Source organism: Rhinatrema bivittatum, chromosome 4 (genome assembly GCF_901001135.1).
Source record: "Rhinatrema bivittatum chromosome 4, aRhiBiv1.1, whole genome shotgun sequence".
Classification (NCBI taxonomy): Eukaryota; Metazoa; Chordata; class Amphibia; order Gymnophiona; family Rhinatrematidae; genus Rhinatrema; species Rhinatrema bivittatum.
Genome location: NC_042618.1, coordinates 75,781,213 through 75,793,847, shown reverse-complemented (window position 1 = coordinate 75,793,847; position 12,635 = coordinate 75,781,213). Strand labels below are relative to the sequence as shown.

The 12,635-nt window shown below is 48.3% G+C and overlaps 1 protein-coding gene across 1 annotated transcript in view; it reads left to right on the top strand.

Annotated features, from left to right (window-relative positions):
• The window catches only part of KLHDC1 (kelch domain containing 1), a 300,634-nt gene that overhangs the window by 65,169 nt on the left and 222,830 nt on the right, over positions 1-12,635 (top strand). Inside the window, exon 4 of the mRNA XM_029597434.1 lies at positions 4,867-4,984. Within this exon, the coding sequence (XP_029453294.1) occupies positions 4,867-4,984 (118 nt within the window). The remainder of the gene's footprint in view (positions 1-4,866; positions 4,985-12,635) is intronic.

Below are 12,635 nucleotides of genomic sequence, written 5' to 3'. Positions count from 1 at the left end.
CCTCCCGTTTCAACGGGTCAGGCACCAAGTTGAGCCCCTGGATCGCAGAGAAAAAGAGCAAGAAGTGCTCCACAACGCCGAAGGAGCGTCTATCAGGACACAGATGCAGGAGCGCGCCGACCATCTGAGCAAGCGCCGGGCGCACCAACCTTCTGAGCAGGCGCTGGGCGCGCCGAGCCCATCGACGCTTGCGTGGACTCGCCAAGCCCATCGACGCTTGCGTGGACTCGCCGAGCCCATCGACGCATGCATCGGCACTCCTACTCATCGACGCAGGCACCGACACAACAAATCATCGACGTTGGCGCACTGAGTCATCGACTCGCCATAAAATAAGGCGCAAGCGCACACTCGTCGATGCAGTATGTCTGCCCACCCGAGGCACAAGGCCTCCGTTGACAGCGCGCCAACCATTTGCGCAGACTTCAGAGGCGCCGTCAGTAGTGGGGACGTGGGCACCGAACACGCCAAGACATCACTACGGACGCCAGGCACTCAGAGATTCTGACGCGGGCGCCGAGTGTATGGAAGCGTTGTGCGTGCCAAACCACAATACGAACGCCGACAAAACAAAAAATTAAATAAATATATACGAGACGTGTCGAAGCACTTACGCAATCTCATACCTAACGATATATAACAGGCATGTGCGACTCAACGAACATACACATATCTCAACCAGACTAAGACATGGGCACAACCAAAAAAAAAAATCTGTAAGAATAGTAGCACAGTCTCCATGCAACCATGAGCGCTTCCAAAAACTTGAGGACGCGCTCACATGCTCACCAACACATCCACCTGAATAATGCGACGCACCCACGAGCACGCCACCGCGCTGCCACGCCTGCCTACCAATCCAATTGGGGTGCGTCATCTTGCAACGTCGACAGATCAGACCTTCATGGTAACGCCAGCCCACGTGTACTAATGTGGTCAAGAACCTCGCTACCATGGCAGCTGCATCCTGCGTGATGCATCTATGCCGCCGAAGATCATGGTACTGACCTTGGTACCGTCAATCCTTCTCTTAAAAATAAATAAATAAATAAATAAAATAAATGAGAATCCTTCTTTGTCTTACAGGCGACTTATGTATTAAGGACCCTGCTAGGATAGCATGCATGGCCTTAGAAGACTCCTCATGCACCAAAAGACTCCAATTCCTTCCACCGTCTGTCCATAGAGAAATCTTCAAGTATTCCTATTCGGAGTACTACTTCCTCTAGGACTATTTCTCACACCGTACTGCAGCGGAGTGAGAAATCTCTTCTTTGGCGAATCCGTCCTGCGGACCCGCACCGAGCGTCCAAAAAAAAAAAAAAAAGCCCAAGTAGGAGGAATTTCCCGTCTACTGGCAACTAACTTCCTCGCATATAGACCTTACAAAAAAAAAAAAAGGTCTCACTTTCTTCCATGCCCCTGCCTAGCGGGCATTGCATGTCTTAGCTTTTCGCTAAACGACACTCCAATGGGCACTGCTATCTACGTCACTGGAGAAAGGGATGTTTGGTTATGGAATGTAGTCTTCCTTGCAGTACTCCAGCCTCTACAGTTTCTCTCCCAGAACATGAGAGACTTTACAATACCTTCTTTATTTCCTATGCAGATAAAAATAAATAAATAAACAAACCATAGTGAGCATCCCGCCATTTCTTGCCAGAGACAAGCACAGTCTTCCCGCATTCTAGCTGTACCACACTTGCAGACACAATCAAACTTTTCCTTAAATTATCCTCTCACCGACTGCCCAACGCACTAGCAAGTCGCATGCAGGGAACATCCTTCTTTCACCTGTGAACACTGGTTATCGAACTAATTTTTATCTATATCGTTCTACTGACCAGGTTAAATGTCCTGACCTACCTGTGTCGACTTCAACTTTAAATTTTGCAAGGAAAGCGGGGACATTCTCGAACTTCTGCCAGCTTCCACGAGCCATCAGGGGATTTGTTAAATTCCCTATCTCCCACCATCTTTTGTGCAAAGCAGTCTCTTCTACTTGTTCTGTTTCATTGTTCATTTCGCCGCACTTGGGCTGCCTTCCCCACTCTAACCTTCATTAACACTACTCCGCTTGACATGCAGGACTAAAGCCTCCTTCAACCGGAATAGGAGTTCTCATAAAGAGTCCCTACTACCTTAAGAATCCTCGCCAAGCAGGGCGGGGTGGTATTCCCCTTCAACAACATACCATCGGGATCGTTTTCCTACCTGGACAACACCTGTCTGTGACAGTTAGCCAAAGCACCCTTGCGATCAAATTTCATTTTCTGCCTGGATCCTTACCAGCTTGCCAAATCCTAGCCATCCTAGGCCACAGGACAAGATTCATCTAAGTGATCCCGCATATACACCTGCATATGCGTCTGTAATGCAACCTAAAGAACCAATGGATTCAATGTCTCCATTCATTCTCTACCCGTTATTTTCACCAACAGCATGAACAACGACCTTAAATAGGGGCTACTCCCGACAGCTTACAAACGGAGTCGCTCCTAATACCCTTACGACATCAGAACATATCACCACGGACGCGTTTCCCAGAGACTGGGAAATCAGTTACACTAATTATTGACACAGGTTCTATGGGCCACATACAACCCTGTGCAGCACATAAACCTACTTGAACTCAGAGCTCTGGAAAAGAACGCCCTTCAAGCCTTGGGAAACTCCCTATGGGGGAGGATAGTAATCATTCATCCAGACAACCCGATTGCGATATTCTACATCGCAAAGAAGAAGGTTCAGGTTTTTGGAACCTCTACAAGCAGACGGTCCATACTGGACTGGGCTCATCAACGATCAACTTATCTGCAGACAACTTATCTGCCGGGATTCACACTCCAGAGCAGACAAGCTCATCAGAATATTTCATCCCCACGACTGGGAAATACACCAGAAGGTGTCTCAGCACATACTCTCAATTGAGAATTATCCTTCCATTACCCTCTTAAAAAAAAAAAGAAAGAAAGAAAGGGAAAAACCTTCTGCTCGGTTTACCCAAGGCCACAGGGAAATCGCTCTAGACGCTTTCTCGGCAATTGGTCTCACAGCCTACAATAGGCGTTCCCTCTGATACCACTCATCTCTCGAACGTTCCAGAGACGCACCAAAGACCAAGCTAATCTGTTCTTGATTGCGCCAGTGTAGTCTGCGTAACTATGGGGCAGCTACTTTCTACACCCTTCAATCTGCGCCCCTTTTTTTCCCACTGGGCAGCAGCCTGCAAATACTCACCTTGGACAAGGAATCTCTCCTACATCCTCTTCACTTCTCCCTACGTCTCATGGCATGGGGATTGAACGGGTCATATGCCAACAACTAAACATTTCTCCGGATCTCAAAACATGTTGTATTCCTCGAGACACCAATAAAACAACTCACTTCAACAGAACGTGGTCACCTACGCTTCTTAATATTCAACAATGGGTATGGACCCATTAACTTGCCCTCCTGAATGGCTTCTCAGCCACATTCATCTCAAGGGAGAACCTATTTCATGTCATAATATAATATTCAATTCGTGGAAGGACTATTACGCCCACATCCACCTTAACAAAATTCACCGGTGCCGTAGGACGTAAACATTATCATTACACACCTAATACTTCCATCCTTTCAGCAAATAGGCAATTGTCGCCTTCGATATCTCTCATAGGCAGTACAGCCATGTACTGCAGGACAATGCACCTTATGGAAGGGGAGTTACCACCTTCAATGATTTTCAGTTTTCCACATCAACCAAATCATCACCTTACCCACTTTCCATGTAAATCCTCATCTAAATGAGAATGACAGTAACTCCATACTTTGCACTGTAAACGTACGCTACACTACTACAACAGCGCACTCATTCACCTGACAAACCTTCACAGCTCTTCTATCGTTCAACCCGGACAATATTTTATCCAAATGGATATCCAACTGTATCCAGTTTTGTTATAAGCAAAGGTCGCAAACTCTAACTGCAACCCCTAAGGCGCATCAGGTGCGTGCCATGGCAGCCTCGATCGCCTCTCTACATCAACTACCTATCATAGACATCTGTACGGCGGCGACATGGTCATTGCTGCATACCTTCACATCATACTGTTGTTTAGACAAACAAACAGCGAATGATGCCCTAGTGGGGCGGACTATCCTACGGAAGAGCACAGATTCCATATAATCACAGCCTTCATGGGAACTGTCCGCTATGTTTATAGTATTGAGCATACAAAAAAAAAAATGTACACACATTACCGGCTCAATAGGTCAGCTGGGGACTCCCAGACAGCATGGCTAATTCAGCTGCTTATCTACGAGAAAAGAACACATTTGCTTACCGTAAACGGTGTTTTCCGTAGATAGCAGATGAATTAGCCATGCTGACCCACCCACCTCCCCGGACAGTTCTAGCATACCTACCTTGCTTTGATACTGACTGAGGAGCCTGAGGTGATCCTGTCATGATACAGGGGAGAAGGAGTACCTGGCTACAAGACTTTGCTAGACTTTGAGAGCTCCGCCACCTAGTGGCATGGAGGACGTACCCAGACAGCATGGCTAATTCATCTGCTATCTACGGAAATCACCATTTATGGTAAGCAGACTTGCTCTTCAGTTAGTTACAAAGTTGTCAGCATTGAGCAAAGTCGTGATCAGCCAGCATAATCTGTCTATCTATCTGTTGTTTTACCAAGCAGCCTAATACCCAGTGAATCATGCTCCTTTTTTCATTGACACTATAAACTTCTTTGTATTCTGAAAGCTTTTAGATAGCATAGATATGAGTGAAAATCAAAATCTGTTTTTTATCCTTGAAGTATTTATAGATGGTTTGATCTTTTGTTATCTGAAAGTTCCTTATTTTCTAAAATGCAGGACAATGCACCTTATGGAAGGGGAGTTACCACCTTCAATGTCAGGAAGCTGTGGTGCTTGCATAAATGGCATGTTGTATATTTTCGGGGGATATGATGATAAAGGATATAGTAATCAGGTAAGGAATATTTTTAATTTGATAGCATTTTGTAAAGCAGCATTAGAATATTAATCAGTATTAAATACTTATCCCTTTATTACTCATGTAATAATATCTTCTTATTCCCTGTACGTACCCGGATCAGTCCAAACCGCTGGGTTATGCCTCCCTTCCAGCAGATGGAATCAGAGAAAAACTTGTGAGGCACCCCCTCTTAGACTGGTGTGCCACCTGCGATCCCTCAGTATTTCTCTTTCTCCAGCAAATGAAGGTGGCAGAACCTGCAGTCCTGATCCTTTAAAAAAAAAAAAAAAAAAAAAAAAGAGGCACTTTGCCTTCGGTTAAGAAGGTTATTGTACCTTTAAATCTTCCCTTTGGCTAGATCAGTCTGTTTAAAAAAAAAAAAAAAAAAAATTAACAGGAGGTGAGAAGTGCAAGTCCTCCCAAGGGGTTTAAGCCTATTCCCCTTGGTAGAGGCACAGCTGGGGTTGGTGACCCTGTGAGCCTGCTTACCCGGAGCTGGTCCTTTACATCGGTGAGTAGGGGGATTTACCGGTGGGCCGGTCTCTCCCCCTAGCAGCCCAGAGACGTTTAAATTCCTCTGGTGAGACCTGTGTTGGTAGTTTTGGTCCCAGGGACGTTTTCTTTCCCCTGGTTGAGAGCAGGGGGGGGGGGGAATTAAAAATAAAAGCACTTAGCTACCAGGTCTCCCGGGCCTCCGGAGGTACTAATTTGCTGGTTTTTTGCTTCTTTCGTCACAGCTCTGTGTGGGGATGCCGCAGGGATCATGGTGCTCTGCCTGCGGGGAGCCGGCGGTGCGGCCCTCCAGCGATGGCTTCTGCTCCTGATGCCTTCCCGGAAGTGAGGGCCCGTCGGGGACATCTGGGAGCAGCAGCAGGGCATCTGTATCGCGGTCCCAAGGTGCAGGGAAGAAACTGCATGCTTGGAGGCCTCGGCCTGTCTCGTTCCTGATCAGCGTGGGAACAGCGGCCAATTTAGATTCTCTTCACTCCGATTCAGTGCTGTGCTTGGGGGGGAGGGGATTTCCCTCTGCAGCTTTCCCTGCCGAATCTGAGCCCTGAGAGGCCTCAGGGCTCAGTGCCTGCTTCCCCCTCCTGGTTCGGGTTTGCCCCTGGGAGGGGCCTTAAAGAGACAGCACCCTTTTTCATCACAGTTTGTGCTTTTACTACACAAACCATATCTGAAGGCAGAGGCTGATTTTCAGTTGCTGGAGCCTCCACCAGCGAAGGTTTCCAAACCCACTGACGGCCAGGAATCCGCTAGAGATCGGACTGTCTGAGGGGCTTTGGGTAAGTCGGGGACTCCACTATCCGAACAGCCGGATCTCTCATCACAGGACCCTCCCAGCAGGGTCGCAAGCGAGGAAGCTGAAAGGTCTGTCCCGGTGGAGGGAGATGATCCGCGGGTGCTCAGATTATTTAGACGAGATGAGCTTGATCTTCTGATCCCTCATGTTCTGGCAGAGCTGGGAATTGAGGCTCCGCAGCCAGTTTCGGAGCCTTCCAAGGTGGATCCTATCCTATCGGGTCTTCGGGCTCCTCCTAAGACTTTTCCTTTCCACCCGATGCTATTGCAGCTCATGACCCAGGAGTGGGACACTCCGGAGGCCAGTCTATGGGTAGGACGAGCTATGGAGAAGCGTTATCCGCTACCGGAAGAGTCATTGGACCTTCTTAAAGTTCCTAAGGTGGACGCGGCCATTTCGGCCATCACCAAGCGGACGATTATTCCAGTGGCAGGAGCGACTACACTCAAGGATCTCCAGGATCAGAAACTTGAAGTCCTTCTTAAGCGGATTTTTGAGGTATCGGCGCTTGGCGTCCGGGTGGCAGTCTGCAGTAGTCTCATGCAGCAGGCAACCCTGAGATGGGTCAACAGTTGTTCACTGTGCAAGAGCTTCCCCCGGCGGAGGCGGAGCAGGCGGAGCGTGAGGAGGCGGCTGTAGCATATATCGCGGATGCTTTATATGATCATCCCATATTTATATGACCATCCCAAATTTAAGTCAGTCTCCTCATGTGAGAGATCTAGGAGTCATTTTTGACAAACAGCTTAACTTAAAAAAATTTGTAAACACCACCACCAAGGACTGTTTTTACAAACTGCAAGTCCTCAGAAAGCTGAAACCACTTCTTCACTTCAATGATTTCCTTATGGTTTTACAATCCATCTTATCCAAAACAGATTATTGCAGCTCCCTCCTGCTTGGACTCCTGGCCAGCACCATCAAACCCCTCCAGATGGTTCAGAACTCCACAGCCAGAATTCTTACCAACACCATCAAAAGAGAACACATCACCCCCATCCTTAAGAACCTCCACTGGCTGCCCATTAAATACAGGATCCTCTTTAAAGTGCTCACAACTATCCATAAAGCCATACACAACATCTCCCCGCTCCAGCTAAGCTCCCAACTGCGTCCACATACTTCATCCAGACCTATCAGAGGAGCATACAAAGGTACTCTATATGCCCCCCCCAACAAAATCTTCCCTAAGGAAACGCACCTTATCCACAGCAGGCCCTATACAGTGGAACGCTCTTCCTCCAGACATCCGACAAGAACCTTGCCACTCGATTTTTAGAAAGAAACTCAAAACTTGGCTTTTCTGTCAAACTTTCCCAGGAACATAAGCCCCTTGGTCACATCCAGACTGCACCTTCCTCTGTTTATTCTCTCCTTTCTGACCTTATTTAAGGTTGTTCTGGGCACGATGTACCCTGCTAGTATTTACCGCTGTAGATCACAGAGGGTTACTGACACAAGCTGCATTTTTCTCCTACACCCCCTCATCATTGTACAGATTACGTTATTGAGTTAATTGTTTTTGGCTTGTTTTCCGGACCAATCCTTATCTTAGCCAGAATTGTTTTCCGGATCAATCCTTATCCTAGCTAAAATTTGTTTCCCCTCCCAGTTTCTTGTACCCCTTGTTCTATGTACCTTGTACCTTGTTCCATGTACCGCCCCCGGGTGATTTCTTGGTTCACTGTTTTAATGTTTCAATGTCAACCGATGTGATTTGTATGTAATACAGGAACACCGGTATATAAAAATAAAAAAAAATTTAAAAAATGATCTCCTTCGTACCTCTTCGCGCACGATGGTCTCCGCGGTTTCGGCCAGGAGGCTTCTTTGGCTCATCAATTGGGCGGCTGACATCTCTTCCAAGTCCCAGTTAGGAACTCTTCCGTTTAAAGGAAAATTCTTATTCGGAGACGATCTGGAAAATCTCAAGTCCCTAGGGGCCAACAAAGTATACAAACTTCCGGAGGACAAGCCTAGGTCTTCTAGGTCCTTCAGTTCATCTCGTCCCTATTTTCGGGGACAGCACCGTTTTCGTCAGGGCAGAAGCCCCTTCCTTTGCTCCTCGGCAGCCGTCGGCGAGGTCTCAGTCTTGGGCTCATTCCTTTCGCGGCTGCAGACCTCCCTGGGAAGGGGTCCCTCAGGGGTCTTCTGGCAACAAGTCTTCCCAATGAAAGTGCGCTGACCCACTTCTCCATTCCGGTGATAGGCTGTCGCCTTTCTCTATTTTTCGAGGAATGGGTCAAGATTACTTTGGACCAGTGGGTTCTAAAGCATCATCGAACATGGCTACGCTTTAGATTTTGCTCGCCCGCTCCGAGACCTGTTTTTGGTGTCTCCCTGCGGGTCTCGGGCAAAACAAACAATGGTGAATCAAACCCTGTGTCGGTTGAAAGCCCTGGGAGCAATTGTTCTGGTTCCTCCGGCCGAACACAGGACCGGCAGGTACTCCATATATTTCGTGGTTCCCAAGAAGGAAGGCTCCTTCCGCCCTATATTGGATCTGAAGAAAGTGAACAGAGCACTTCGGGTGCCTCGTTTTCGCATGGAAACTCTGCGGTCAGTCATTGCGGCTGTCCGCTCAGGCGAATATTTGGCCTCGTTAGATCTGACGGAAGCATATCTTCACATAGGGATCCGCAAGCGTCATCAGAGGTTTCTAAAGTTTATGATCCTAGTTAAGCATTATCAATTCCAAGCACTTTCGTTCGGATTGGCGAAGGATCCCCGCGTCTTCACGAAGGTAATGGTAGTAGTAGCAGTGGTTCTCAGGCGGGAGAACATAAGAAATTGCCATGCTGGGTCAGACCAAGGGTCCATCAAGCCCAGCATCCTGTTTCCAACAGAGGCCAAACCAGGCCACAAGAACCTGGCAAGTACCCAAACACTAAGAAGATCCCATGCTACTGATGCAATTAATAGCAGTGGCTATTCCCTAAGTAAAATTGATTAATAGCTATTAATGGTAGGGATGTGAATCGTGTCCTCGATCGTCTTAACGATCGATTTCGGCTGGGAGGGGGAGGGAATCATATTGTTGCCGTTTGGGGGGGGTAAAATATCGTGAAAAATCGTTAAAAATCGTTAAAAATCGAAAAATCGAAAAATCGAAAAACCGGCACATTAAAACCCCCTAAAACCCACCCCCGACCCTTTAAATTAAATCCCCCACCCAAATAACTTAAATAACCTGCGGGTCCAGCGGCGGTCCGGAACGGCAGCGGTCCGGAACGGGCTCCTGCTCCTGAATCTTGTCGTCTTCAGCCGGCGCCATTTTCCAAAATGGCGCCGAAAAATGGCGGCGGCCATAGACGAAAAAGATTGGACGGCAGGAGGTCCTTCCGGACCCCCGCTGGACTTTTGGCAAGTCTCGTGGGGGTCAGGAGGCCCCCCACAAGCTGGCCAAAAGTTCCTGGAGGTCCAGCGGGGGTCAGGGAGCGATTTCCCGCCGCGAATCGTTTTCGTACGGAAAATGGCGCCGGCAGGAGATCGACTGCAGGAGGTCGTTCAGCGAGGCGCCGGAACCCTCGCTGAACGACCTCCTGCAGTCGATCTCCTGCCGGCGCCATTTTCCGTACGAAAACGATTCGCGGCGGGAAATCGCTCCCTGACCCCCGCTGGACCTCCAGGAACTTTTGGCCAGCTTGTGGGGGGCCTCCTGACCCCACGAGACTTGCCAAAAGTCCAGCGGGGGTCCGGAAGGACCTCCTGCCGTCCAATCTTTTTCGTCTATGGCCGCCGCCATTTTTCGGCGCCATTTTGGAAAATGGCGCCGGCTGAAGACGACAAGATTCAGGAGCAGGAGCCCGTTCCGGACCGCTGCCGTTCCGGACCGCCGCTGGACCCGCAGGTTATTTAAGTTATTGGGGTGGGGGATTTAATTTAAAGGGTCGGGGGTGGGTTTTAGGGGGTTTTAGTGTGCCGGCTCACGATTCTAACGATTTATAACGATAAATCGTTAGAATCTGTATTGTATTGTGTTCCATAACTGTTTAAGACGATATTAAAATTATCGGACGATAATTTTAATCGTCCTAAAACGATTCACATCCCTAATTAATGGACTTCTCCTCCAAGAACTTATCCAAACCTTTTTTGAACCCAGCTATACTAACTGCACTAACCAATCCTCTGGCAACAAATTCCAGAGCTTTATTGTGCGTTAAGTGGAAAATAATTTTCTCCAATTAGTCTTAAATGTGCTACTTGCTAACTTCATGGAATGCCCCCTAGTCCTTCTATTATTCGAATGTGTAAATAACCGATTCACATCTACTCATTGAAGACCTCTATCATATCCCCCCTCAGCCTTCTCTTTTCCAAGCTGAACAGCCCTAACCTCTTCAGCCTTTCCTCATAGGGGAGCTGTTCCATCCCCTTTATCATTTTGGTTGCCCTTCTCTGTACCTTCTCCATCACAACTATATCTTTTTTGAGATGCAGCGACCAGAATTGTACACAGTATTCAAGGTGTGGTCTCACCATGGAGCGATATAGAGACATTATGACATTTTCCGTTTTATTAACCATTCCCTTCCTAATAATTCCTAACATTCTGTTTGCTTTTTTGACTGCTGCAGCACACTGAGCCAATGATTTTAAAGTAGTATCCACTATGATGCCTAGATCTTTTTTCTGGGTGGTAGCTCCTAATATAGAACCTAACTTCATGTAACTACAGCAAAGGTTATTTTTCCCTATATGCAACACCTTGCACTTGTCCACATTAAATTTCATCTGCCATTTGGTTCATCCCTACTTGGACGATTGGCTCATTTGAACGAAGTCAGAGGAGCTTTGCAAGATTGCAGTTCGATCGGTTTTGTAGCGTCTTCACTCTCTCGGATGGGTCGTCAATTTTTCCAGAAGTCAGTTAGTCCCGTCCCAGGTACTGAACTTCTTGGGAGCACGGTTCAACACCTCTGTTGGCAAAGTTTTTCTCATGCAAGAACGGATCAACAAGCTAACAACTCAGATTCGTGTCTGTTGTCCCTGCTGATGCCCAATGTATGGAATTACTTGCAGGTGCTTGGTTCTATGGCATCTACTCTAGAGTTAGTCCCCTGGGCCTTTGCTCATATGAGACCCTTGCAGAGGGCGTTGCTTTCCTGCTGGGATCCCAAGTCAGAAGAATTCCAGGAACCCTTACTGCTCATGGAACCCACCAGGGCCAGTCTCAGCTGGTGGTCGGTTCCTGACCATTTGCGGCGCGGGGTGGACCTGGAGGAGCCCCCAGTGGGTAATTGTAACGACGGATGCTAGCCTTTCCGGTTGGGGGCAGTTTGCCAATCACGATCAGTGCAAGGTCAATGGACACATCAGGAGGCGAAATGGTCCATAAATCGCTTGGAAACAAGAGCAGTACCCCTGGCACTGCGCAGCTTTCTCCCTCTCGTGCGGTATCACTCTCTGCAGATTTTGTCCGACAATGCGATGACAGTGGCGTTCATCAATCGTGAAGGGGGAACAAGAAGTCGTCCGGTGGCCGCAGAGGTGGACAAGCTAATGGTCTGGGTGGAACACCATCTCGCCCGCCTGGCAGCCTCACACATAGCCGGTGTTAACAACATTCAGGCGGATTTTCTCAGTCGTCAGCGGTTAGACCCCAGAGAGTGGGAACTATCCGAGGAAGCGATGTATCTCTTAACTCGTCTGTGGGGGGTGCCTCACCTGGACTTGATGGCGACTCAACAAAATGCAAAGGTGGCTCGTTTCTTCAGTCGCACAGAGGAGCATGGGGCGGAAGGAGTGGATGCTCTGGTCCTTCCGTGGCCCTGCAACACTCTGCTTTACATTTTTCCTCCCTGGCCATTGGAGGGCAAGGTCTTAAGAAGAATAGAGACCCACCCAGAATCGGTCATCCTCGTAGCCCCGGAATGGCCACGGAGGCCGTGGTTCGCGGATCTGGTCAACTTGGTGGTGGACGGCCCCTTTCGTCTCAGTTATCTTCCGAATCTTCTTCAACAAAGTCCAGTATCTTTCTATCAGGCGGCTCGCTTTTGTCTAGCGGCATGGCTTATGAAAGGAGGTAGTTGAGGAAGAAGGGTTATCCTGATTCAGTCATTTCCACCCTCCTACAGGCTTGGAAGGCTTCTACTTCGCTCACATATGTTCGAGTCTGGAAGGTTTTCGATTCCTGGTGTAGTGGGTTGGATGTGTCCACGTGACGCGCCTCCATTGTTCATATTCTGGCTTTCTTACAAAGGGGTTGAAAAAAGGCTTGGCGAATGATTCTCTCCGGGTTTAGGTAGCAGCTCTGGGCTGTTTGAGAGGAAAGATTGATGGGGCGTCCCTTGCCGCCCATCCTGACATAGCACGTTTTCTGAGGGGTGCTAAGCATTT